General features: G+C 42.6%; 1 protein-coding gene across 1 annotated transcript in view; it reads left to right on the plus strand.

Annotated features, from left to right (window-relative positions):
* SNX30 (sorting nexin family member 30) overlaps positions 1–26403 on the plus strand; it is a 103275-nt gene that overhangs the window by 38741 nt on the left and 38131 nt on the right. Inside the window, exons 2-3 of the mRNA XM_065946478.1 lie at positions 7182–7373; positions 19968–20078. Coding sequence (XP_065802550.1) covers positions 7182–7373; positions 19968–20078 — 303 coding nt within the window. The remainder of the gene's footprint in view (positions 1–7181; positions 7374–19967; positions 20079–26403) is intronic.

Genomic DNA, 26403 nt, shown 5'->3' on the forward strand with positions numbered 1-26403 from the left:
TTTCTTAATTAGAGATTTTAATGGAATGAGTGATATTTACCAGTGAATGATGCCAACAAACATTTTGGCAGATGTGGGCATGATTATATTTGACAATGATCAGTTAATATAATACATAGCATTATAACTTTTTTAATGTTAAATAAATTTTTATTTCCTAGAGAATGTTTGAATCAATCCTGATATATTATTTTTCTTCTTTCTTTTAAAAAACAATTGTTTTACTGTACCATTTGCTGTTATTTTATTGACAAAGTTTACACTTAATCTAATAAAAAAATCCTTTTTTTGTCCTACTATTTTTTTTTTTGGTCCTACTATTTTGATATCAGATATTCCATGATGGCTCAGACAGTAAAGAATGTGTGTGTAATGCAGGAGACCCTGTTTGATCCCTGGGTTAGGAAGATCCCCTGGAGAAGGGAATGGCTACCCACTCCAGTGTTCTTGCCTGGAGAATTCCATGGATAGAAGAGCCTGGCAGGCTACTGTCCATGGTGTTGTAGAGTTGGACTCGACTAAGTGACTAACACTTTCAGTTTTTCATAGGTAACTCCTATAATAAAATGATTTGAAACCATCTTCATTTTTTGAAGTGTTTTGGAGTGTTTGAACAAAACAGAGCTTTTTTCCTTGAGTCTCATCAGAGCTCAGCTGTAAAGCCATTGGGACTTAGCTCACCTTTCGGTAAAGGTTCTCTGACCACAGTTCTGAGGTTATTTATTTGTTTAGATTTTCTACCTCAATTTAATTTGTCCTTGGCCATACATTTTCCTGCAAAGTCATGAAATTCATAGAGACTTACAGGCATATTAACATAGCTATTCATAGCACATGCTTGTAATTTATAACTATACATAGAAGTAAGATCTAAACTGTTGTTGCCTGCTGATTTTTCCCCTCACTCTTTCTATATTGATCGGGCTTCCTAAGTTTTAGTTTATGTAATTCACCTTTTAGAAGAATTAAATTTTTGTTTCATTTATAACTTTGAAAATTAAAAAAAAGCAAAACATTTTTTGGCCAAGCAGCATGTAGGACCTTAGTTCCCTGACCCGGGATTGAACCCGTGCCCTCTGCCTTGGAAGCGCAGAGTCCTAACCCCTGGACTGCCAGGGGAGTCCCCTGTTTATTTTCATTTTATGCTTTAGTTTTTTTATGCCCTCTTCTACTTTCTGCTGACTTTTCTTTTTAAATGAGAGTGCAAAGTAAATGTGGACTAGAGTGTACTGTTTCACAGGATAAATCTTTTTCAAATGTGTACATTTTTCTGCTCTTAAGGGCTGTTGCTTTCCTCAAGTTTCAGCTTCCTTGGGTCTGAATGATGAGTTAGTATAGGCTGGATAGATTTTTCGGTTTTCTTGGGTCTAGTAAGGTAATACAGTCCTGCTAGTTGCCTCTCACCAGAACAGGTGAGTAACTGGATACCCTGTTTGCACTTGATGTTACATTTGTCTTCTTGAACTGTAGGTTGAGTTGAGTGACCAGTTGACAGGTCAGTTGAGTGGTCTCGCTGTGGGAAGAAGCCCTAGAAGAAAGAAAGCCAGGGTCAGGGACAGTCGGTGAGGAAGACTTGGCTTGGTTCCTCTTGTTGTTTGGGTCCAGTGTAGCCTGGCCTCCTCCCCGTTTTAGGTGCTCTACTCATCTCGTAGAGTCCAGCCTTTTCAGAATCTGTGATCTTGCCTCCTCTACGCTTGGTGGACCCACCCAGGGCAGCTGACTTCATGAAAGTGCAAGCAGGCACGTTCTTGTTGCTCTGACCCTTCTCTTGTTCAGGATGCCTTGAGCAGCTTTGGTAGGTTCTTCTGGTGGCTCAGAGATTAAAGCGTCTGCCTACAATGCAGGAGACCTGGGTTTGATCCCTGGGTCAAGAAGATCCCCTGGAGAAGGAAATGGCAACCCACTCCACTGTTCTTGCCTGGAGAATCCCATGGACAGAGTAGCCTGGTGGGCTAGAGTCCACAGGGTCTCAAAGAGTCGGACACAACTGAGCTACTTAACTAACTTTCTGAAACTAGATCATCATGGTGGCCACATTTCTCTAACAGTATCAAAAAGAGAAATTGCAGTATTTTAGCATGACTTGTTTTCATTACGTCCATATTGGCTCCTAATGCATACCACTTTCTTTTCTAAACCCTGTGTTTAATATAGCAATAGAATTTTACTGGTGACTTCTGTTAGTTTAATAACCTGTCTTGCGGTTGGCTGACCATGATGTTGGATCTTTTAACTGAATTTCTTTGAATAAGGGTAGTTTCCAGAGTGGCCTAGTTATGTATTTCTCTTCCTAAGTAAAAAGGGGAAGCTGGGAGAAGAAATTCTTTTATAACTGAAATTGCATAGTAAGAATTGATCGTTTGGAGCAATGAGAAGTTTTCATTTATTTGTCAACTCTGTAGTTGTAACTCTCACAAGGGCTACTGTAGATAGACTTATTGTTACAGTGAAATACTAACACAGATATGGTTAGGGCAGGGACTGTGACGCTAGGTGTAATTTTAATTTTCAGCAGCATCTATTGTCTACTGTGAACCCAGCCCCATCGTCTATAAGGGTATGCGTGAATATGTGCAGACAAGTTGACTTCTGTGTGTGTGTGTGTGTAAGTATTTTAATAATGATGCAGAGCCTACCATGTTCCAGGTACTGTTCTAATTGCTCCATATGTTAACTCAATCTCATTATAACCATTTTATAAGTGAGGAAATTGGGACATAGAGAGGTTAGGAATTTGCTGAAGTCATGCTGCTTGTAAATGGTGGAACTAGGCAGTCTGGCAAAGTTGGCCTGTTTCAGTCTCCTTCAACTGGCATTTATTGAGTACGTTATATTGACAAGAGATTGAGTTGGATCACTTCCAAAACTCATTCATTCATCAAATTCTCACTGAGTACCTACTATCTGTCAAAGAACAGAGGGGTGGACAAGACAACGTCTCTGCTTCTGTGGAACTTATGGACTGGTGGAGAGTCAGACATAATTAATTAATATGCAATACATTTTCAGAGAGAGGTGAGTCCTGCGATGAAAATAAAGCCAGGAAGGGACTGGAAAATGCTGGAGGGGTACAGGGCTGTTTTTAGATTTTTGTGGGCTGAGAATGCCTCTCCGAGTGGGTGTCATTTGAGCAAAAACCAGTTCGAGGAGAAAAGCCAGCCCAGTGGCGATCAGAGTGGGGAGAGCCGTGTCCAGGCAGAATGAGCCGCAAGGATGAAGGCCCCGAGGTCAGGATAAGCCAAGGCCAGAGTGTGTAGAGCAGGATGAGCTGGGAGGATGTCTGGAAGGAGGTCAGAGACAGTGACAAGATCATGCTGGCCCTGGTGGGTTATGGGAGGGAATCTGGATTTTATTCTGAACGTAAGTGGATGGAAGTCTTGGAGAGTTTTGAGCCAGTGTGTGTATGTGTGTGTGTGATGTGTTTTGATTGACATTTTTCAGAGCACATTCTGGCAGTAAGGAGGACTGACCATAAGGTAGCAGCAAGGAGACAGGAGGCTTTTGAGTTGAGCCGAGGGGCTGTCTCCCTTCTCCCGTCCTGTAATTCACATTGGTTGCGAAGGCACGGCTCTCCGCAGCACTCGCTCAGGTCTCCGTGACACAGACACGCTGCCGGAGGACTCTGGGACAGAGGAGTCAGGTCACTGCGTCCACCTGACCCCCTGCCCTTCCTCCGAAGATTTTCATATATTCTCTTTACCTTTGTTCCTCATGGAGACAGTATCTTGAGAGGGGTTATCTGGGGAATAAGGTGTATTCAGACCCTCAGGGAAAATGTTTGCGTTCCTGGACTTGCTTTAAAAACAGACACTTTGTGTTTACCTAGAAGGATTTATGGCCTGAGATGGAGACAGGGGTCAGTGTTGGGTTGGGAAACGCTGCACAAAGGGGATTCAGCTTGAGCACACCCTTGACCCCAGAAGCCTGGGCTCAACTCCGCAGAGTGGTGACTGGCTTCCATACGTTTGAACACAGTCCTCAACTTTTTCGAGTCTGCTTCCTCCTTGGTGGAGTATTTGGCTGCTACCCTCACAAGGCTGACGCAGGGGCCGGTGAAATAGGAATGTGGAGGCCCTGTGCATAGGTGTGGCGTGGAACTCGAAGACCGCAGCTTCCGTTTTTAGGAGATTCCAGGCACATCGCTCGTTGACTGTGCGTATATACTCAAATAACACCCCAGGGAACACCTCGTAGGACAGGTACGGGTGTTTTTCCTGGTCGTGTAGTCTAAAGGAAACAATCTGCTATGTGACAAGGTCTGGTTGACGTGCTCTTGTCCTCCCCAAACCCCACTAACTGGCTTGAGAACTGAAGTTCCCACTCTCCGGCCAAGACTTTTCAGACCTTCTTGTGGGCTGTTCCTGGAGGGTTACTGACTGAGGTCCCCAGAGCAAAGGTTAGGGGAGGTGGCTGGAGTCATGGGGGGACCTGCAAACAAGCAGATAATCACACACACACACTCACAAACAAGGCACAGTTACAGTTGTCGGGGATGCACAGTGCTTGTGGGTAAGCTGTATATGTAAATAAATGATTAAAACTATGACAATTGCTTCCATGGAGGTATCTTTAAGGTATCGAGAAGGGAGTGGCTGTTCTGCCTAGGCGTGGATCCAGGAAGGATTCCAAGAGGGGGTCATTTGGGCAGATTCCTGTGAGATCCTTGGAGCCCCGTGCATAGAAAGAGGGGTGTGTATGTGCCGTGCAAGCCATGATGAGGAATATGAAACAGCATAGTGAGTTCCGGGATCAATTCACACCAGACTGTGGAAAACTGCTGTCTGAGCTGGTGTTGGCTTATCTGACTAAAGGTTTTGAATTCTTTAATTCTTTTGTGTAATGTTTAGCTATAGGTGATGAGGCTTTTCTGAGGCCCAGTGAGCTAGAGTTGATTAAAAAAAAAAAATCAGAGGGGGCCCCTCAATGCTGGTTGAGTGTCTTGCCTGAGGTCAGCGTTTAAATATTTACTGGGGAGATAAAGATGTGATGGTTGTCTCAGAGCTCCAGAGATGTCCTCTCACGGATCCCTAGACCCTGGGGTAGGGACACTGCATGCCCCGTGGCACCAGTGTGCTGAGGAAGCAGTTTGCAGGATCTGCTATATCAAGGTTCTGTGGTCCACACCAGAGCAGCTGCCGAGGGGCCTGCCTTCCCAGCTAACAAGCCGCTCGGCTGAGAAGTGGAGGGGTGGGGTCCATTCCCATTGAGTACCTTCTGTGAAATGGTACCCTTTCAGTAATTACAAAACTATTTTTGATGGCGTATGTTAAGAATGTGTTTAAATTATCTGTGGTCAGGGAGACAAAGGAAGGTGCTTTTTTTGTTTACTTTCCGACACCCGTTGAGTTGGGTGACATTACCCTTGACCCCAGACTGTGCTTCTCTCTGCCTTGTTCCAGACGAGCCATGTTCAGCTGGAGCTCGTGGATATGATGGCTTGGTTGACTTTTCATTTCCTGTATGTTCTTTTCTCTGGGGGCTAAGTCATATCCAGCCTGCACACAAGAAGACATCATTCAGGGGAAAGCACCTCTCCACCTGCAGCCTGTGATCTGTTTTCCGCTTTCCTGACCAAGGCCCTTTGCTTAGTATCATGTCATTTTCTTGCCATATTCCTTAGTCTTTGCCTTCTAATTATTCCAAAGTGACATTCAGAGGTTTTTGCATCTGCTAGGACAGGGTTTTGTTCTCTTGTCAAATCTTAAAACCAGAAAAGCAGCAGTAGCATAAGGCAACTGGAAGAAAAGCAGAAAAGGTAACTGGAAGACTGCATATTTTTTTGATATTAAAGGGACATAATTGATTCAAGTGGCTTCCTGCTGAGACCTCAGAAGAAAGAAGTCCCTGAGTTTTTAACCTTTCCTTCCCTTTCTTTGCTGGTACTTGCTCTCCCCACCTCCTTTAAGCTTTTCTATTGTGGGAAATTTTAAACAAATATGGAAGAGGAGAGACTTTATAATGAATCTGCAAGTACCAGCTTCAATAATGATCAACATTGGTGCATCTTGACTCTTTGTAAGTGACCCCATGGACTGTAGCCCACCAGACTCCTCTGACTGTTGAATTCTCCAGGCAAGAAAGAATACTAGAGTGGGTGGCTAGTCCCTTCTCCAGGGGATCTTCCTGACCCAGGGATTGAACCCGGGTCTCCTGCTTTGCAGGCAGTTTGTTTACTGACTGAGCCCCCAGGGAAGCCCATTACCCACCTATCTGTCCTTAATTATTTTAAAACAAATGTTAACACCACACATTCTATCATTTAATCTATGAATACCATAGTTACATGTTACTAAAAGATGAAGACTTTGTAAAATCATCATACTTCCATTACCACACCTAATAATTCCTTCATGTCATCAAATAATTATTTGATATTAAAATTTCCCTGAATATCCAAAAATGTTTTAACCCTGTGTTTTAATCAGGACCCATTGCAATTGTTGATAGATCTCTTAAATTTCTTTACATCTATAGGTGTTCTTTCTATCTCTTTCTCTTTTTTTTCCTTGCAGTTTATTTATTGAAGAAACTGGATCTTTAGTTCTCTTTAGTTTCACATAGTGTAGATTCTGCTTATCACATCCTTAGAGATTGTTTTAACATGTTCCTCACTCCTCTGTGTTTCCTGTAAATTGATGCTGTATCTAGAGCTTTGTTCAGGATATAGATTCAGTTTTCTGGGAAGCATGCTTAATAGGTAGTGGTGTGAACTTATTCTGGGTATGTAATGTTTAATTATCTCTTCGTGACGGTTGGTTGAGTTTTCAAATGTGTTAGGTATTTAAGAGGGTTCTGGCCCTTTAATGTTCACCTGGGCCCAAGTGAAGGTCTTGAGAAAGTGGGGAAATGAAAGAATGTGGTGTGCTCAGGAGTTCCTTCTCTGTCCAAGTCTGACGATGCAGGTGACTCTTAAAGGTTCTCCGTCCCCGAACCATTGGTTCCTGCAGCGCTGGGAGATGAATCAACAGGATTTGGTGGAGAGCGCTGCCTGTCGTGTGTTTCTTGTGGTCATAAAAGACTCTGTTCACGTAAGAAATGTTCAGAAAGGAGAGGATCAGATTCTTTTAAGTTATTTTTGTGTCTGGAGGTGTTTCTTGGTCTGGCTGCACCAGCCGCCTGCCCTGCTGTTCCCTAGGAGAGCGTTTCAGCTCACGTGTAAGGTGATCCTTCTCTTCCCCCAGGATCTCATTTTGCCGAATGGCGGGACTCCGGCGGGCACTGCGAGCCCAGCTTCTTCATCGTCCCTGCTCAACAGACTGCAGCTTGATGATGACATGGACGGTGAGACCAGAGACCTCTTTGTCACGGTTGATGATCCTAAGAAGCACGTCTGTACGATGGAGACCTACATCACGTACAGGATCACCACCAAGGTAGGTCCCCTTGTTCTCTCCCATCTGGTGTGCCCTGTCTTGGAGAAGTGGTCCTCCCGCCCTGATCCCTGCCTTCTCCTTTTCCCTCCCTCTGCACGACTGTGTTCACCTTTATCACAGTTGTGGGTACAGCTCTTTCAGAGAGTGGATATATTCAGATTTAAAAGGGTTATATGTGAGTTTTTTCTTTTATCTTAAAATGCATGAGAAACTGTGACTCCAGTCTTCCAAATTTAGTCATGGAAATAAGACACTTACTTTCTATGGTGGTAGTGTTTAACACGTTAATATCTCATTACTTTCTCTCTCTCTCTCTCTTTTTTTTTTTTTTTTTTGGCTGCACTGTGTAACATGTAGGATCTTAGTTCCCCAAACAGGGATTGAACCTGAACCCCCTGGGCTGCCAGGGAAGTCCCAGAATCTCTTTAAATCTATGAGTCATTGTATCAACCCGAAGCTCTGTGATGAGACCATGATTTTAATTTGGTGTCATTAGACTTGATGTCAAAAAAGGATGGGCACTAATATTTACTGACTTTCTGCCATGTGCCACTGTGTTACATGTGCCTGGGCTTTTCTGCAGTGGTTGACATCTGAAAATTTGTGTGTGTGTACATGCACGTGTGCTAACACAGTTTTCCCCCATCTCTTCTGCCACTAGGTAATATTCCTCAGCATCGCTAAGTGCTTCGATGTGTATTATGTCCTCGGAGGTCCTAGGTTGATACGTGTATTCCCTTGAATCATTTCTAGTTACTTGTTTTTTCCCCCTTGTTGTTCAATCGCTAAGTCATGTCTGACTCTTTGAGACCCCATGGTCTGTAGCCAGCCAGGCTCCTCTGTCCATCCCAGGCAAGAATACTGGAGTGGGTTGCCATTTCCTTCTCCAGGGGATCTTCCCCACCCAGGGATCGAACCTGCGTCTCCTACATTGCAGGTGGGTTCTTTACCACTGAGCCACCAGGGAAGCCCTGGAAAAACCAGAACTTTGACTATATGTACATTTGTCGGCATTTTTCACCCTGGGGTCAGCTTATTTTTTAGCCTGTAGTCAGTGAAATGTAAAACCTGGTTTTCTTGAATTTGTGCTCTAAACAGCTGAATGACAAGGGGACCACCTTGCTGGCACAGCGGTGCCCGCCTGTTCTGGCGCTTCCCTGCCCGTCTGTCCCGCGCCTGCAGTGTGCCTTCTTGGGCTGACGCGGTTCTGCAGCTCACCACGCTGTCCTCTGCCTCCTCTCTGCCCTCCCGTGGCTCCTTTCTCTGTTGTTCTCTTACTTCTGTTTTCCTGGGGTTATTTTATTTTCTCTTAAGTCAAGATTATCTCAGGATAATCTCTTCCAAGTTCCAGTCCCACATTTTCCCTGGGCTTCAAGGACAACACCTCAAGGCTGAGCTTGTTGTGAGGATCAGTTCTTGTTTCTTACTGTGAATTCCACTTCTGACCTCAAACCAGAGTCCTGTTCTTCTCCTGTTTCAAATAGCGACACCAGGTTTAATACCTTGGTGATTTATCTGGAGCCTTCTTTCTGAGTGTTATATAGAAAGGATGCTTGATGTGAAATCAAACAAGACCAAAAAAAAAAAAAAAAAAGAAAGGATGCTTGAAGTGAGTGAAGTGAAGTCGCTCAGTCGTGTCCAACTCTTTGCGACCCCATGGACTGCAGCCCACCAGGATCCTCTGTCTGTGAGATTTTCCAGGCAAGAGTACTGGAGTGGGGATGCTTAGGGATATGTGAAAAGGAGAAAAGGAAGTCTATATCCATCTGAATGCAGAGTTCCAAAGAATAGCAAGGAGAGATAAGATAGCCTTCCTCAGTGATCAGTGCAAAGAAATAGAGGAAAACAATAGAATGGGAAAGACTAGAGGTCTCTTCAAGAAAATTAGAGATACCAAGGGAACATTTCATGGGGAAGATGGGCACCATAAAGGACAAACGGTATGGTCCTAATAGCAGAAGATATTAAGAAAAGGTGCAAGAACACACAGAAGAACTACATAAAAAAGATCTTTATAACTCAGAAAATCATGATGGTGTCATCACTCACTCAGAGCCAGATATTCTGGAGTATGAAGTCAAGTGGGCCTTAGGAAGCATCACTGCAAACAGTTAGTGGAGGTGATGGAATTCCAGCTGAGCTATTTCAAATCCTGAAACCTGATGCTGTGAAAGTGCTGCACTCAATATGTCAGCAAATTTGGAAAACTCAGCACTGGCCGCAGGACTAGAAAATTTCAGTTTTCATTCCAATCCCAAAGAAAGGAAATGCCAAAGAATGCTCAAACTACTGCACAATTGCACTCCTCTCACATGCTGGCAAGAAAGAAAGAGGGAAGGAAAGGAAGGGAAAGAAGGAAAGAAAGAAAGTGAAGTCACTCAGTCGTGTCCAATGCTTTGCAACCCCATGGACTGTAGCCTACTAGGCTCCTCTGTCCATGGGATTCTCCAGGCAAGAGTACTGGAGTGGGTTGCCATTTCCTTCTCCAGGGGATCTTCCCAACCCAGGGATTGAACCCGGGTCTCCTGCATTGTAGACGGACGCTTTACCATCTGAGTCACCAGGGGAGTCCACATGCTGGCAAAATGATGCTCAAAATTCTCAAAGCCAGGCTTCAGCAGTCCATGAACTGATAACTTCCAGATGTTCAAGCTGGATTTAGAAAACGCAGAGGAACCAGAGATTAAATTGCCAACATCCATTGAATCATAGGAAAAGCAGGAGAATTAAAAAAAAAACATCCACTTCTGCTTTGTTGACTACGCTAAAGCCTTTAACTGTGTGGATTACAACAATCTGTGGAAAATTCTTAAAGAGATGGAAAACCAGACCACCATACCTGCCTCCTGAGAAACCTGTATGCAGGTCAAGTAGCAACAGATAGAACTGGACATGGAACAACCGACTGGTTCCAAATTGGGAAAGGAGTACTTCAAGGCTGTATATTTGTCACCCGGCTTATTTATGCAGAGTACATCATGCAAAATGCTGGGCTGGATGAAGTACAAGCTGGATTCAAAGTTGCCGGGAAAAATACCAATAACCTCAGATATGTAAATGACACCATCCTTATGGCAGAAAGTGAAGAGGAACTAAAGAGCCTCTTGATAAAAGTGAAAGAGGAGGGTGAAAAAATTGGCTTAAAACTCCACATTTAAAAAGATCATGCTCAGATCATGGCGTTTGGTCCCATCACTTTATGGCAAATAGATGGGGAAACAATGACAGTGACAGATTTTATTTTCTTGGGCTTCAAAATCACTGCAGTTGGTGACTGCAGCCATGAAATTCAAAGACGCTTGCTCCTTGGAAGAAAAACTTTGACTAACCTAGACAACATTTCAAAAAGCAGACATTACTTTGTCGACAAAGGTCCATCTAGTCAAAGCTATGGTTTTTTCAGTAGTCATGTATGGATGTGAGAGTTGGCCCATAAAGAAGGCTGAGTGCTGAAGAATTGATGCTTTTGAACCATAGTGTTGGAGAAGACTCTTGAGAGTCCCTTGGATGGCAAAGAGATAATCAAATCAGTCAGTCCTTAATGAAATCAGTCCTGAATATTCGTTGGAAGGACTGATGCTAAAGCTGAAACTCCAATACTTTGGCCATCTGATGTGAAGAACTAACTTATTGGAAAAGACTGATGCTGGGAAAGAAAGATTGAAGGCAGAAGGAGAAGGGGACGACAGAGGATGAGATGGTTGGATGGCATCACCGACTCGATGGACTTGATTTTGAGCAAGCTCTGGGTGTTGGTGATGGACAGGGAGGCCTGGCGTGCTGTGGTTCATGGGGTTGCAAAGAGTCGGACACGACTGAGTGACTGAACTGCATGATCTGAGGGATGTTTGGGGCTGAGAGAGGGGACAGATGGCAACACAGGTTCCCAAACACCTGCTTTTGTCTGAGACCCCCACTCCTGCTGAGATTATCAAGCAGAGTTAATGGTTCGAGGATGAGGTTGTACAAATACTTTATTGCTTTGACTCCCAGGCCTAGTTCAGATTTTTGATGACAAAAACTGACCAAAGTACAGAGTTGCTTTTCCTGAGCTCAGATGAACCTAGGGCTGGGAGCCAAAGCAGGCAAAGTGTTCCCCACCCAGGTTTAAGTCATGGGTATCTTATCTCTCCATTTGTGGAGAGCAGCCTTCTCAGGGCCGGCAGATCCTAGCAGTTTTCTCTGCAACCTCTAGAAGATAACATCATCATAATAGAGAATTGCTGAGCATTTCCCACATGCTGTACTTTTTTTTTTTTTTTCAGTTGGAACCCTTCAAATTTTATATAACTAATATGTGCTCATTACAGAGAAATTAAAAAACTCAAGTAAGTTAAAACAATAAAATAAAAGAACAGAAGCTCAACAGCCAGAAATAATAATTTGGAATTTTCTGAACTATTTGTCTCTATCCATTCACAAAAATGAGTATTTTGCAAGTGGCCAATTCACTTAATATGTTGCAAATTTCTTTCTCTTCTAGTAAATGCCAGTGAGCACACTTTTATGCTATCATTTCTAAGAGTGCAGCAGTATTCCATTCTGTGGATGAGCTGTCATTTATTTTGTGCTAAGTGCCTTAAATATATCATCAGTTAATCCTCAAGGAAGTAGGTACTGATAGTATTCTTACTTCTGCAAATGAGGAATCTAAGACACAGTGATATTGAGAAAATTGCTCAAAGACGTGCACCTAACATGTGTTAAAACTTAAACCCAGATCTGTCTCGTGCTGTGCTTTCAAAAGTGAAGTCGCTCAGCTGTGTCCGACTCTTTGTGGCCCTATGGACCGTGGCCTACCAGACTCCTCCGTCCATGGGATTTTCCAGGCAAGAATACTGGAGTGGGTTGCCATTTCCTTCTCCAGGAGATCTTCCAAAGCCAGGGATTGAACCCGGGTCTCCTGAAATGTAGGCAGACGCTTTACAGTCTGAGCCACCAGGGAAGTCCGTGCTTTCAAAAAGACATACTTTTCCAGAAAGTTCCACCCCCACTCCGCCAGCACTGTGGTGTCTGCTACCATGGCCTGACTGTTTGAAATTGATGATGAAGTGCAGGTACATTGGGTGTTAGAAATAGAGAGGTGCCTGCTGCTCCCTTTAGAAGCCATCCTCTTCTTGACTGTTATCGCATCACCAGATAGTCATCACTAAACTTTTTTGTTGTTCAGTTGCTAAGTCGTGGCCTACTCCACGGACTTTGCGACTCCATGGACTGCAGCAGGCCAGTCTCCTTGTCCTTCACTGTCTCCCAGAGTTTGCTCAAATTCATGTCCATTGAGTTGGTGATGCTCTCCAACCATTTCATCCTCTCTCGCCCACTTTTCCTTTTGCCTTCAATCTTTCCCAACATCAGGGTCTTTTCCAATGAATTGGCTCTTCCCATCAGGTGGGCCAAAGTATTGGAGCTTCAGCATCATCAGTCCTTTCAATGAATATTCAGGACTGATTTCCTTTAGGATGGACTGGTTTGATCTCTTTGCAGTCCAAGGGACTCTCAAGAGTCTTCTCCAGCACCACAGTTCAAAAGCTTCAGTTCTTTGGTGCTCAACCTTCTTTATGGTCCAACTCTCACATCCGTACATGACTACTGGAAAAGCCATAACTTTGATTATACGGACCTTTGTCAGCGAAGTGTTGTCTCTGCTTTTTAATATGCTGTCTAGGTTTGTTGTAACTTTTCTTTCAAGCATCTTTTAATTTCATGGCTACAGTCACAATCTGCAGTGATTTTGGAGCCCAAGGCTTATGCCCCAATTAATTCCTCTCTTCAAATGCTTCAGTGGTCAACAGAGGCTAAATGCTGCTGAGGTCAAGTTATATATAAGGATTACAAAATGAGTGTTAGATTTAATGATGAGAAGGCTGTTGATGACTAAGGTGAGAGCAGTTTTGCTGCGGTGGTGGTACAGCACCCCGTTTGCCATGAAAGTCAATGAGAGAAAGACCAGTGGTGTAGTGGGGTTGTGGCTTTGAGGGGAGAGGCATTTTGTTAGGATGGAAGAGACTTGTACAAGTACCACGTGGCCAGTGTTGGTAGAGAAGAACTGGGTCAGAGGTTGGAGTTAAGGATGGAAGCCACTGAGGAGGAGGGGGGAAAGAGCCCTGAGCAGAATTGGGGGAAGGAACAGCCTCCGATGAGGGAGGCCTACTTTTCCCATTGTTTCTGGAGGAAAAACGGAAGTAGGAGTTTTTTGTGGCAGGAAGTTGAGGGATTCTTTGCTTATATCTGCAGTTTTCCCATGAAGAGATGACCAAGTCTTTACAAAGAATGAAGGGGGAGGTTTTGAAGTGGGACTTAGAAGCTTTCAAAACTTAAAACTTTGCATTAACTCATGAGAAATGGGGAAGAGAATTGACTAAGCAAGTATCCAGAGATTGCTTGGCAGTGTTGCGGGTCCAGTTGTAGAATTTATGGTTTCAGTGTGTTTCCCTGGTTTTGTTTTTCCTCCAGACAGTGGCTAAGTCTGGAAAAGCGGCAGTAGGTGATTGCATTTTTGCTGGAGCTGTATGAATGATGGGCTTCCCAGATGGCGCTAGTGGTAAAGAACCTGCTTGCCAGTGCAGGAGACATAAGAGACACATGTTCAATCCCTGGGTTGGGAAGATCCCTTGGAGGAGGGCATGGCAACCCACTCCAGTATTCTTGCCTGGAGAATCCGTGAATAGAGGACCCTGGAGGGCCACAGTCCACAGGGTCGCAGAGTCAGACAGGACTGAAGCGACTTGGCATGCACACATGCATGTGTGAATGGCAGCTTAGAAGGGGCGTTTAGGCTATCGGCAGGTAAGAGGTTGAAGTGACTCATCATGGAACTGACAGCTGAATGAGGAAGAAAGTAAAGACAGGAGTGGCTGGATTGTCAGGAACTGTAGATCCCGAGGCTGAATAAGCAGGGGTACTGGGAAATGGAAGAGTCTGGAGGTGCCAGTTAGCAAGGGAGATGTCTGAACTTCAGCGTGACGGCAGCATCTGTGGAGAGGCCGTGGGCACGGGGTGAGGTGCTGTTGGCTTAGAGGTGAGTGTTGTATGTGGGAGCAGCTGGGTCTTGGGGGCAGCCCAGTTACGAAGCCCGAGAAGCTGTACCGTCAGGGAGTCAGGAGAAGGGCCGAGTGTCCGCGGGTGACAGCGTGAGGAGAGGCAGAGAGGCCTGTGTCCTGACGGCGTGAGCCTCTCAAGGACTTCCGGCGGCCGTGGAGGACCGTGGGAGGCGTGAGCCGGCTGTCGCCAGCGGCTCTCGGTCTTGCTCTCAGAGGCCTGTGAGATGTGAGGACGCCTGCAGCCTTCCACCCGATGGCACAGCAAGGCGGAGAGCGGCGTGTCTTCTTGGGGGAGAACCGGCTCTCTGGATCTGAGCAGGTCGGGGAACTGTAGGATGTTATTACACACGGAACAGGAGTCCCAGGGAACTAGGTGGGAAGATCTGAGGAGGAGGTAAATGGAAGCTCAGGTCAGAGGGAGGCGGCCAGAAGCCTCTTCAGGTGTTTCAGGTGTGCTGAGCGCCGCGGGGCTTTGAAGCAGAATGAGATGCTGCTGCTAAGTCGCTTCAGTCGTGTCCGACTCTGTGCAACCCCATAGACGGCAGCCCACCAGGCTCCCCGTCCCTGGGATTCTCCAGGCAAGAACACTGGAGTGGGCTGCCATTTCCTTCTCCAATGCGTGAAAGTGAAGTTGCTCATTCGTGTCCGACTCCCAGCGGCCCCATGGACTGCAGCCCACCAGGCTCCTCCGCCCATGGGCTTTTCCAGGCAAGAGGACTGGAGTGGGGTGCCATTGCCTTCTCCGGGAATGAGATGAGCTGGCTACCATTTGATAAGGGAAGGGGTCCTTTCTACAGGGAGGGAGTCACTCAGGCTTCTTAGGATCCAGCTGTGGCCTAGATGGATGGCATTTATTACAAAAGACTGAATCTCTCTAGAGTGAAAGGACTGTAAATTTTGAATTTAATGAAAATTCTTGGGAGAAGCTTCAGTCCACAGTCACGGGGCCCATCAGTCCCTAGGAAATAAAGAGGCATTCTTTAGTGGGAAGGTGAGGCCCAGGGGACTGGCTGAGCTCCCGGGTGATTGATTTTACTGTGGCTCTGTGCTTGGTCTTCCAGAGTTAACAAAATGGGGTGGAGATGCTTAAGAATGACCAAGGAGATATTCATAGGGTGCAATGGTGAAAATGGATATTCTTCATTGCCACGTTTGTGCTCGGTTGTCTGTTTGTAGATCTGACTTTAGGTGTGTACACATGATCTTGTCATCTCTGTGGAACATTCTAGACTGTGGAACACAGTAAGGTATGAAGTGGTCGCCTCTCATGGAATTGTGGGTGTACACTTCCTTTTTCATCGTTTTGTTGACTGCAGATACTAGAAAATAGAGATAAACATTTATTAGTACTTTACCCTTCCTTCTAAGTTAGACCCTGAATTTCACAGAGGAAAATTTTACTACAAACTCAGAGTTGGGGTTTTATTGACCTGCATATTTTACGAGCACTGTGTGTCTTATGACAGACTAGATTTCCCTCCAGAAATTCACAGTGATGTCTGTGGCCCAGTTTTAACAAGCATGCCGAATTCCAAGGTGAGTGCATGTTGCTAGCCTCGTTCTCAGCTCTGCTTTTTCTTTCTGTCCTTATTTTTCCTTTATCTTGCTCACCTACTTCTAATTTATGTCACTTGATCATATTCCAAGTATCACTATATCTTTTCTAGAACAAGAAGTGGTAAAGATAAGTAAAATAAATATTGGGTCAGCAAGTGTGAGCATCCTTTCTGTTTTATGATGATGATTATTTTTTTGTGTGTTACTGCTTTCCAAAGCATCAAACAAGTTTTACTGATTTCTTAAGTCCTCTGTTCTTAAATGAGTTATTATTTAAAATGAGCAGGTTTGTTTGTGACTATTGAAGTATTTTACAAGGATATTGGAAAATTTGGAAATAAAGTTGAATGTAAAATAGATAATTGTCATTATCAGTTCTAGATTTGTCTTCTAATTTTTTATGTCCAAAATTTTAATACCAAAGAGATCATATACAATTTCGTATCCTGCTTTTTTTCTTAAAACTATATTGAAACTATATTTTTGTTGTTAAAAGTGTCTTGTAGGCATGATTACTGATAACTGTAGAATAATTATACCATAATTTCCTTGACCATTTTTTTAATTGTTGGATAGATAGGTTCTTTGAGTTTATTTTAAATAATATTGCAGTGAGCATCATTATACAAATATCTTTCCCACAATTTTAAAAAGTATTTTCTAATGATAGAGTCCTAGACATAGAATAGTAGCAATTAAAGACAAATATATAAAGGAGCTTCCCAAGTGGCACAGTGGTAAAGAATTTGCCTGCCAATACGGGAGACGCAGTAGATGTGAGTTCAGTTCCTGGGTGAGGAAGATCCCCTGGAGTAGGAAGTGGCAACCTGCTCCAGTATTCTTGCCTGGAAAATTCCATGGACAGAGGAGCCTGGTGGGCGATACAGTCCATGGGTTTGCAAAGGGTCGGACATGACTGACTGACTGAACACACACACACACACAAGCCACAAATAAAGGAGATAATTCAGGCAGATATTTTTAAAAGCTTACAATGAGGATAGCCTTCTTACCAGTGACACTAAAAGTAGCAACCCTAAAGGGGAAAAGATGGATAAATTTGACTATTTAACAATTTAAAAAATTCCGTGTAGTAAAAGCCATTTGGCAATTATGATAGGTTAAGCGGCTCTAAAGCATTTTCACAAATGGAAAAGACTAGACTCACAAATTAAAAATAAACTTCTCTAGCAAAAGAAGAAAAATGTACAGCCAACAAGTATTCTAAAGGATATTCAATTGAAACAGTCATTAAATAAACAAAATAGATATACTATTTTCAGTTATAATTCCATCAAAGATAACCACTATTGAGAATATATGGTTAGAAAATAAATTGGTCTATATCTGGAAATAGTTTGTTGATTAAAAATAAGTATGCTTTTTCATCTTTCATATTTACTGTTTCATAATTTCAAGAGGATTATGAAACACTTGCTCAGTGATACTGTAATGATCTATTGATTGAAAAATTGGAAATAACCTAAATGGTTATTTGGTTTAATTATGATATATCCATGTGGATTAAAGATGATTATGTAGGTCTGAACTTATTGGTATAGAAGGATATCCAAGATGTATTAAAGAGATAGAGAAAATATAAGTGACTATGCATAGAAAAAAACATGGAAACCATAATATAATTGCATTTCCCTGTTTAGAGGGGTTATGGTTTTTATTTTATAATTTTTTAATTTTCCTGAAGTTTTAAAATAAATGTGTCTAGTCTAAATAAGAAGGAAAAACAAACAAATAAAAATAAAAGCAATTGCCTGAAAGTAAAATTCCTTACAGCAGAAATAAAACTTGTGTTTCATCATACATACTGCTTTTTGTGGTTATCAAAGATTGATTTCAAAGTTAGAGTAGAAATGTTACATAGACTATAATTCAGTGAAATGGTTTTGCAAACTATAGTAAAGAGGAACAACCAGTTGATATCATGTACCACTTAGGAGGGCAGAAAGCAGAGCCCTTTTACCAGTTCTGTTTACAACGAAAATGAGTTGCATTAGTTTGTCATCTTTCAAAATCTACTTCTCATGAGCCCATAATCATTGGCAAGTCCCCAGACAGAGGCTGTTGGGGGCACTCTGCAGGGTCTTGAAGAACTTCCATTCCAACTGCTTCCCTCCCGTTGAGGGAGCCGAAGCTCTGGGAGCCTTGGTGCTGTTCCAGAGCCGCCGGGACTGCTCCTGCCCCTGGCCTTGTTGTCACTCTTCTTGTTGTTGTTCAGTCGTGTCCAGCTCTTTGTGACCCCATGGACTGAAGCACACCAGGCTCCTCTGTCCTCCATTATCTCCCCATGTTCAAACTCATGTCCTTTGAGTCAGTGATGCTATCCAACCATCTTGTCCTCTGCCGCCCCCTCCTCCTCTTGCCTTCAATCTTTCCCAGCATCAGGGTCTTTTCTGATGAGTTGGCTCTTCACATCAAAGTGCCAGGCTACTGCCCATGTTTCTGTCACCCTTGTGCCTAAAGATTCATAAATAGTGATTTAGATTTAAGCTTTTTCTTTCTCCTCTCTCTCTCTCTCTAGTTCTACAACACTAATTCCTTCCGGGAATCTTCTGATAAACCATAAATGCCTAAGTTAAACAAATGTGCCCATGTTTGCCGCCCTTACCTCTGCTTCACAGGGGAAGGTTGTGTTTCATGGGCATCGCTGGTGTGCAGAACTTTGAAAAGGGGAAAAGAGGCAGAAAGAGTAAGTTGGGGTTTAGTCCAAAATCGAGTCCTTTGGCTTCACAGTTTTGCTCAGTCTGTGAGCCTGGCTTCTGGGGAGGATGAAATCATAATTTTTGATGCCAGAGCTGATCATTGGCTGCCTCTGTGATGGATGACTCTTGTTTGTTTGTTTTGGAGATTTTTTGGTGCCATGGATTAAAACAGACTTTTGATGTGAAAGATTTCAATAAATTTGAAAAAGATAGCTCGAGCCATTTTTATTTTGTGCCTTAAATTCTGAGAACTATGACTGTCATATAGTCAGTACCCTCATAGGGAAAAGTGATGTATCTGAGACATAATTTTGGTTTGGACTAATTAATGTATAACAATCTTGCTTTGATATAAATTCATTTTATTTAGTATTGGTTTTTGTTGTTAAATGTTGAAATCACATTTCAGAAACCTTAAATTCAGGGAAGGGGATGTGATTAATATTTTCTCTGCCATACAATGATATTTTAGTATTGTTTCCTTCTAGGTTAAAAAAAATCATCTGAAATGCAGTATAGTTTCAGGCTTATGGTCCTGGTAGGATATGGCAGAGTAGGCGAAACCTTTTCTATTTTCATCTAATCTGGTTCCTAAATGGGCAGGTAATCTGTTGTCTCTACTTTTTGTTTTTACTCTGCCTTTGGCAAAACTTGTCAGCATATTTAGCAGAAGGTGGAAATGTACATATATATTTTTTTAACAGAGTCACAGATTTGGATTCAGTAAGCAAGATTCTAAGTGGAATTACGCTGTGTGTGTGTGTGTGTGTGTGTGTGTGTGTGTGTGTGTGTGTGTGTGTGTGTGTGTGTGTGTGTGTGTGTGTGTGAGAGACTCAGTCGTGTCCGACTCTTTTCAACCCCACGGACTGTAGCCCGCCAGGCTCCTCTGTCCATGGAATTCTCCAGGCAAGAATACTGGAGTGGGTTGCCATTTTCTTCTCCAGGGATCTACTAAAAGAAATTTTCAAAGTTAAGCTTGGAGAAGATTAATCAAATGTTTTCTAAACACAATTCTGGGGGATAGTTCCATTTCCTGAGGGAGGGGTCTGAAACCTCGACATTTTCCGTATGGATCCCTGAAATGTTTAACTGGACCCCACGCCTAGACTCGTCATTCCATCCTGGTAAGCCCTGCCGTGTGGCTAGCGTGTTAGGTGGAAGGAAAGTGTGTTCTAACAGCCCAGTTAGGTTATCCAGAAAGAGCTTTTTTCCTTCCCTTCTGCCAAGACAGCTGCTTTTTCCTTACCCTGATTGTGTTCTGCTCTTCTCATCTGCAGAGTACTCGGGTGGAGTTTGACCTGCCAGAATATTCTGTCCGTCGAAGATACCAGGATTTTGACTGGTTGAGGAACAAACTGGAAGAATCCCAGCCCACTCATCTCATTCCCGTAGGTACTAAGTCAGTACAGCTTGTTACTCACTTTTCCTTCTTTCTCTTTCCTGTTCACTCAACTCTCACCCCTCAAATTATGGGCCAGCACTGCCTTACATTTTATACCAAGTCCACTCATCAACTGTTCATTTTGTGGGTGCTGTATAATTAGTTCACATTTTGGGTTTTGACTTCTGATCTGCTATACAGTATGCTGGTTTCTTGGGTGGAGTGGGGTAGATTTTCATATTCCTTGTGACAAGGAGATTTTTTTTTTTTAGGTATGAAGAGTCCTAGTTCTCATTTGCTGCCGCCTCAAAGGCTGGCTGTTTCACCCTTCCTAGATACAGTTCTGAGGTTTGGAGAGCTGCCACCAGGTGGAGAAAGATGCCTCAGATTACAGCTGGCTGGGTTTTCTTTAGACGTGGGTAATTCAGGGAGCAGGAATCTAGCACACAATCCATCAACCATAGCTTTTCCTTCAAAACAACAAACCCAAAGCTGTCTAACTCTATTTATTGAAGAATCATACTACTCATCCGTTACTTTCATTTCAGTTCAGTTGCACATTAAAAAAAAAACTAGAGCAAATAAGATTTAAAAGACTACTTAAAATCAGCATACATGTGGAGTACTTCTCTGACTACTTTCTTTTTGAAGTATAAATAACTATTTAGATCCTAGATGTTTCTTGAGCTTTGGGGCTTTGGGGAAATTTGGGTCATGAAACACTTCAGCAGGGCTTTATGTTTCAGGAAAAACCTTGGCTGGGTGACTTCTCAGCACTGCCTACTGCTTCTTCCAGTCATCCCCTCACGGCTGGAAGAGGCTGACTCTGCTGTGAACACTGGCAGTTTTCTTAATTTTCAGGCAGAAGTGGCCATGTTACTACTGCTGTGATGAGAATAAACCCCACCCCCCACCCCCCACCCCCCACTCCCATTCCCTCTGCTCTTGAATTCTAAGCTTTTCCTTTTCCTTCTTCTGATCACTTAAAGACATGCCAAAAGAAAAAAAAAAAGCGTATAGTTTGTAAGCAGTTGAAACTATTCCTTAAAAATATTAATTTGGCAAAATTGGCGGCTAGTGAATTTTTTTAAATAGACTTTTGTTTTAGAACAGTTTCAGATTTACAGAATTATTGAGAAGACAGTACAGTGAGCTCTCATAGGCTTCACAGCCAGTTTTGCTCATTATTGACATTTCCTGTTAGCATGGCACATTCGTCACAAATAACGAACCAGTACCACGTTACATTTAGCTGTCGTGTCTCCTTAGTCCCAGGCCGTTCTTGGTTGTGACGGTTTCTCAGGCTTCCCTGGTTTGGGATGACCTGGATAGCTTTGAGGAGTACTGGTCAGGCATTTTGTGGAATGTCCCTCAGGTGAGATTTGTCTGGTGTTTTCCTCGCAGTTAGCCAGGCGTGAAGTGTCTTGTGGAAGAAAAGCACAGAGGTTAAGTACAATCCTCATTGTATCATGTCTAGGGTACATACTGTCATTAACGGTATTTATCACTGTTGATGTTAATCTCGTTCACATCTTTTGAGGTAATGCTTGTCAGGTTTTTCCGCTGTGCAGTTACTCTTTTTTTCTCTCCTCTGGACTGTATTGGAAGAAAGTTGCTCTTTATGTGTAGCTCATACTATGCATAAGGGGAGTTAATGCGCCACCTCCTGGCAACTAGGTGAATTTGAAGTTCCGCACTTACAGATCAAAAGTTAGACAGCGACACCTGCTGGCAAAACACAGTCGCCTCATGTGTAGACCCTGAAGCCAGAATTGAGAGAGTGGAAGTCTTCCAGAATGCCCAAGGTGAATTTTTAAGTCTGTATCTCTAACCAGTATCTTTAAGTCTGGTTTCCTTTGGTCTGGGTAGAAGCACTGAGTAGAAGGTACTTTTGAAGCATGTAGCGATTTAAATTTCTTCATAAATTCTTAGCGCATATCTGGGGAGGAGAGAGATTCAGTGTAGGAGAGCATCTCTGACTTAAACATGAAAGTCAGACTGGAAACAAACTTTTCCCCCCAGAAGTTCATTTTACAGCAGCTTTACTAGGAGGCGATTGTCTGTTATTAATAATCGACTTTGTGTTGGTCCTTTTACCACCCTTGGGAAGGTGAGGGGGTTATAAGATGGACAAAGACTCCTATCCAGGAGAGTTTATCAGAGGGAGACCCAGTAAACATATAACATAATTATTGTTTAAATGTTCATTTCTGTTTTTTTTTTTCTGGAAAAGCTTTATTGAGATCTGATTCATATACCGTACAATTCACCCATTTGAAAATACAAGTCAAGAGCTTTTAGTGTATTCGTAGAGCCATCAGCAGATCAGTTTTAGAGCCTTTTCGTAACCCCTAAAAGAAACCTCTTACTCCTTGCCTGTTAATTCCAAGCCCTGTCTTCCCTAGCGCCTGGCGACCACTACTGTACGTGCTGTCTCTATAGATGTGCCTATTTCTGGACATTTCATATAAGGAGAATCATACACAATGGTCTTTTGTGACAGTTTTTTTTTTCATAGCATAATGTTTTCAGGGTTCATTTATGTTCTAGCACATGTCAGTCAGTACTTTGTTTTTATCGTCAGATGAGCGTCCCTTCTATGGATTTATCACATTTTCTCTGTTCGCTACTTTGATGGACAGTTGGGTTGTTTTCACTTTTTGACTCCTGTGAGTAATGCTGCAATGAACGTCCATGTGTAAGTTATTGTGTGGACATATGTTTTCATTTTTCTCGGGTGTATACCTAAGACTATAATTGCTGAATCATGTTTAACTGTGTATTTAACGTTTTGAGGAACTGCCAGACTGTTTTCCGAAGTGGCTGCATCATTTTACGTTCATGCCAGCAGTGTGTGAGGGTTTTATTTCCTCCACATCTGCATCAACCCTGTATAACCTTTCTTTTTTATAACGGCCACCCTAGTGGGGATGGTTTGGTATCTCTCTCTGCTTTTGATTTGCATTTCCCTGACAGCTAACATCCAACCGTCTCATCCTTGTTCGCTCCCTTCTTCTTCTACCTCAGTCTTTCCCAGCATTTCCCAGTTTCCAACATTCCCCAGTCTTTTCCCAGTGAGTTGTCTCTTTGCATCAAGAGGCCAGAGTTTTGGAGCTTCAGCATGAGTGCTCCCAGTGAATATTCAGGGTTGATTTCCTTCCGGATTGACTGGTTTGCTTCTTGCAGTCCAAGTGACTCTCAAGAGTCCTCTCTAGCACCAAGTTGTCTTTCTATTATTGCATTAAAATGGTTCTTTCTATAATCTGGATACTAGTCCCTTCTCAGATATATGATTTGCAAAAGTTTTCTCCCATTTAATGACTTGTCTCTTTATTTTCTTGATGGTATCCTGTGAAGTACAAAGTTTTAAATTTTTAATGAAGTCTGGTTTACCTATTTTACTTTGTTTGTGTGTGCTTTTGATGTTTTAGCTAAGAAACCATTGCCTTATCCCAGGCCATAGAGATTTACATCTATGTTGCTCTCTAAAATTTTTATAATTTTAGCTCTTATATTTAGGTCTTTAACCTATTTTGAGTTTGTTTTTGTACAGTTAGTTTTCATTATCCAGTGAGTGAAGCTGGATATCTTCCTGTGACTTTACTGGAGGCTGGCGTTTCTTTTACGAATTGCCTCTTAATTTTTAAATGTTTTTCCTCATTGTTTTGTGAATACTCTGTATATCTGCAAAGGACATTAACCCAGTTGAGAATATCTATTTTTTCTTAGTTACCTTTTTGTCTTCAACTTGACTCTGTATTAGATAATATCCATTCCCTCCCAGCCAAGGTAATTTTTCCCATACAGTTTCTGGCTTTGAAGCTTGTTTCTAACCTAGGATGTTTTTTTTCTTTTTTTTAAAAAAAAAGGTTATATATTTTCTTCTATTACTTTTATGTCCTCATGTTTAGTGCTTAAAGCTCGAGTGTATTTTGACGGGAGGTGGGAAGATCTTATTTTTTTCAGATGGTGACTTGTCCCACAACCACTTAGGAGTAGTCAGTCACCTATGTCATAGCTCGTGTATCAGACTCTGTCATGCATTAGATTTGTATGGTCTTGGGCTGTTTCTGAACCTTCTGGTTCATCGAGCTCTTTAGTGTGGTATCCCTGCTACACTATTAAACTATTATAAGTTTACAGAATGTATCAGCATCTGGTGGGACAGGTCCCTATCTCTACCCACAGTATTCTTTGTTTTCCGAGTTTTTCTGGCTATTTGCACATGCTTTATTTTTCAAGTGAATTTTAGACCTTTAGTGAATCAGCTGGAAAATTGGGAATGGTGGTGGAGAAATGGATTTTTTGGTGTGGTGTTTTTTTTTTTTTTTTTTTTTTTTTTTGCCAATGTGGTCGGCTGTGGTTAAAATCTTGTGAGAATCCCTGAGCTTTCAGAGCCAGCTGCTTATGTTAGGAGCGCGGAGATAGAGTCCCCAGTCTTTGGAGGGTTTCTCTGGAGCCACGTGAAGTGGTAGATACACAGCCAGCCAGACCGCGGCGCTGGGGAGGCCCCCAGCTGCTTTCATTCGCTTCTTCCCGTTGGCTGCCCTGCTGCTTGCCCTATTTGCAGCCCCGGTGGCTCTGAACTTGGTATCTTCTGGGGCTCTACCAGGGAGACTCAACCCCTTATTTCCTAAGTCAACTGTTGCTTTGCCTGAATAGTATCACAGGATGGTTAACAGTGATGGGTTTTTCTCTCAACCCGTTCTCTTCTGCTTTGTGTCTTTAAAAAATTCTGTCCTATTAACAGTACCATTATATTCTCTGGTGCTGCAAAAAAAAATTTTCTCTCTTTATATTGCTTTGCTTGTCTGGAATGTGAAAAGCAGAAAGAATCAGGTGTTTTTCAAGTGGCATCCTAAAGCTAGAGCTGTGCTGGGTGCGCATGTTTGTCATCTCGTAGTGGCAGGTCACCTTGTTTTTCTTTGTAATCTGACAGTGGGAGCCGCCGGAGTCTTCACTGTGATGTGGCTTTTGCTTTTTAATTTACATTTTGTCTTAGAAGTTGGCTTTACCACTGCTTCATTAACTAGGGCACAACTCATTACACAGCAGAGATTTCATAACTTGATGGACACAGATTTTGGAAATGAAGCAAATACATTTATTAAAATCTTTAGTTTTTAATTTCACTTGGAAATTTAATGCTTGCTTCAATTTTTATGATGGGAGCTTTTCTAGAAGGCTGCATTTGTGTGTATTATGGACCCATTTATGTTTTGGATAGCGGTAAACTCATACGAATTAATAAGGAGAAATTTGTAATGCAATGTTTGTTTTTCTTAATATGAAATAATCAGTAAAATGTCTAACTTCACTCTCTAGTTGGTTCCTTTTTTTGTACTGTTCAATATATGTGCTTTTAGCTTATCAGGCACGTAATAAGCAGTGAATTCACTGGTTGAACCTTGAATTAAATCAATGACTGTTCTTTATAGGAAGAAATTTTTTTTAAATTTTACTGAAGTATAGTTGAGGTACAATATTATATAAATGACAGGTGTACAGTGTACCGATTCACAGTTTTTAAAGGTTATGCTCCACTTATAGTTACCATGGAATATTGGCTATATTTCCAGTGTTGTACAGTATATTCTTGTAGCTTATTTTACACCTAATAGTTTGTACCTCTTATTCTCCTACTTCTGTAACTGCCTCTCCCCTCTTCCCGTTGGTAACTGCTAGCTTGCTCTCTGTATCTGTGAGTCTGTTTCTGTTTTGGTTACAGTCACTAGTTTGTTGTATCTTTTAGATTCCGCGTATAAGTGGGGATGATGTTCGTTGCCCAGTCTTGACTCTTTATGACCCCAGGGACTGCAGCATGCCAGGCCTCTCTCTCCCTCACTGTCTCTCTCTCTCTCTTTTTTTTTTTTCCCCTCACTGTCTCTTGAAGTTTGCCCAAGTTCATGTCCATTGCATCAGTGATCCAGCCATCTCATCCTCTGATGCTGTCGTCTTCTGCCCTCAGTCGTTCCCAGCATCAGGGACTTTTCCAGTGGGTCAGCTGTTCGCATCAGATGACCGAAATATTGGAGTTTCAGCTTCAGCATCAGTCCTTCCAACAAGTATTCAGGGTTGATTTTCCTTAAGGTTGACAGTGCAGGGGAGTCTCAGGAGTCTTCCAGCGCCACAGTTCGAAGGCATCAGTTCTTCAGCACTCAGCCTTCTTTACGGTCCAGCTCTCACACCCGTACGTGACCACGGGGTTATAAGTGACATCATACAGTGTTTGTCTTTCTCTGTATGACTTATTTCACTTAGTATAATACCCTCCAAGTCCATCTATGTTGTTTCAGATGGTTAAGATTTCCTTTTAATCTTGATGCTCTTTT

This window comes from Muntiacus reevesi, chromosome 10 (genome assembly GCF_963930625.1).
Source record: "Muntiacus reevesi chromosome 10, mMunRee1.1, whole genome shotgun sequence".
Taxonomy (NCBI): domain Eukaryota; kingdom Metazoa; phylum Chordata; class Mammalia; order Artiodactyla; family Cervidae; genus Muntiacus; species Muntiacus reevesi.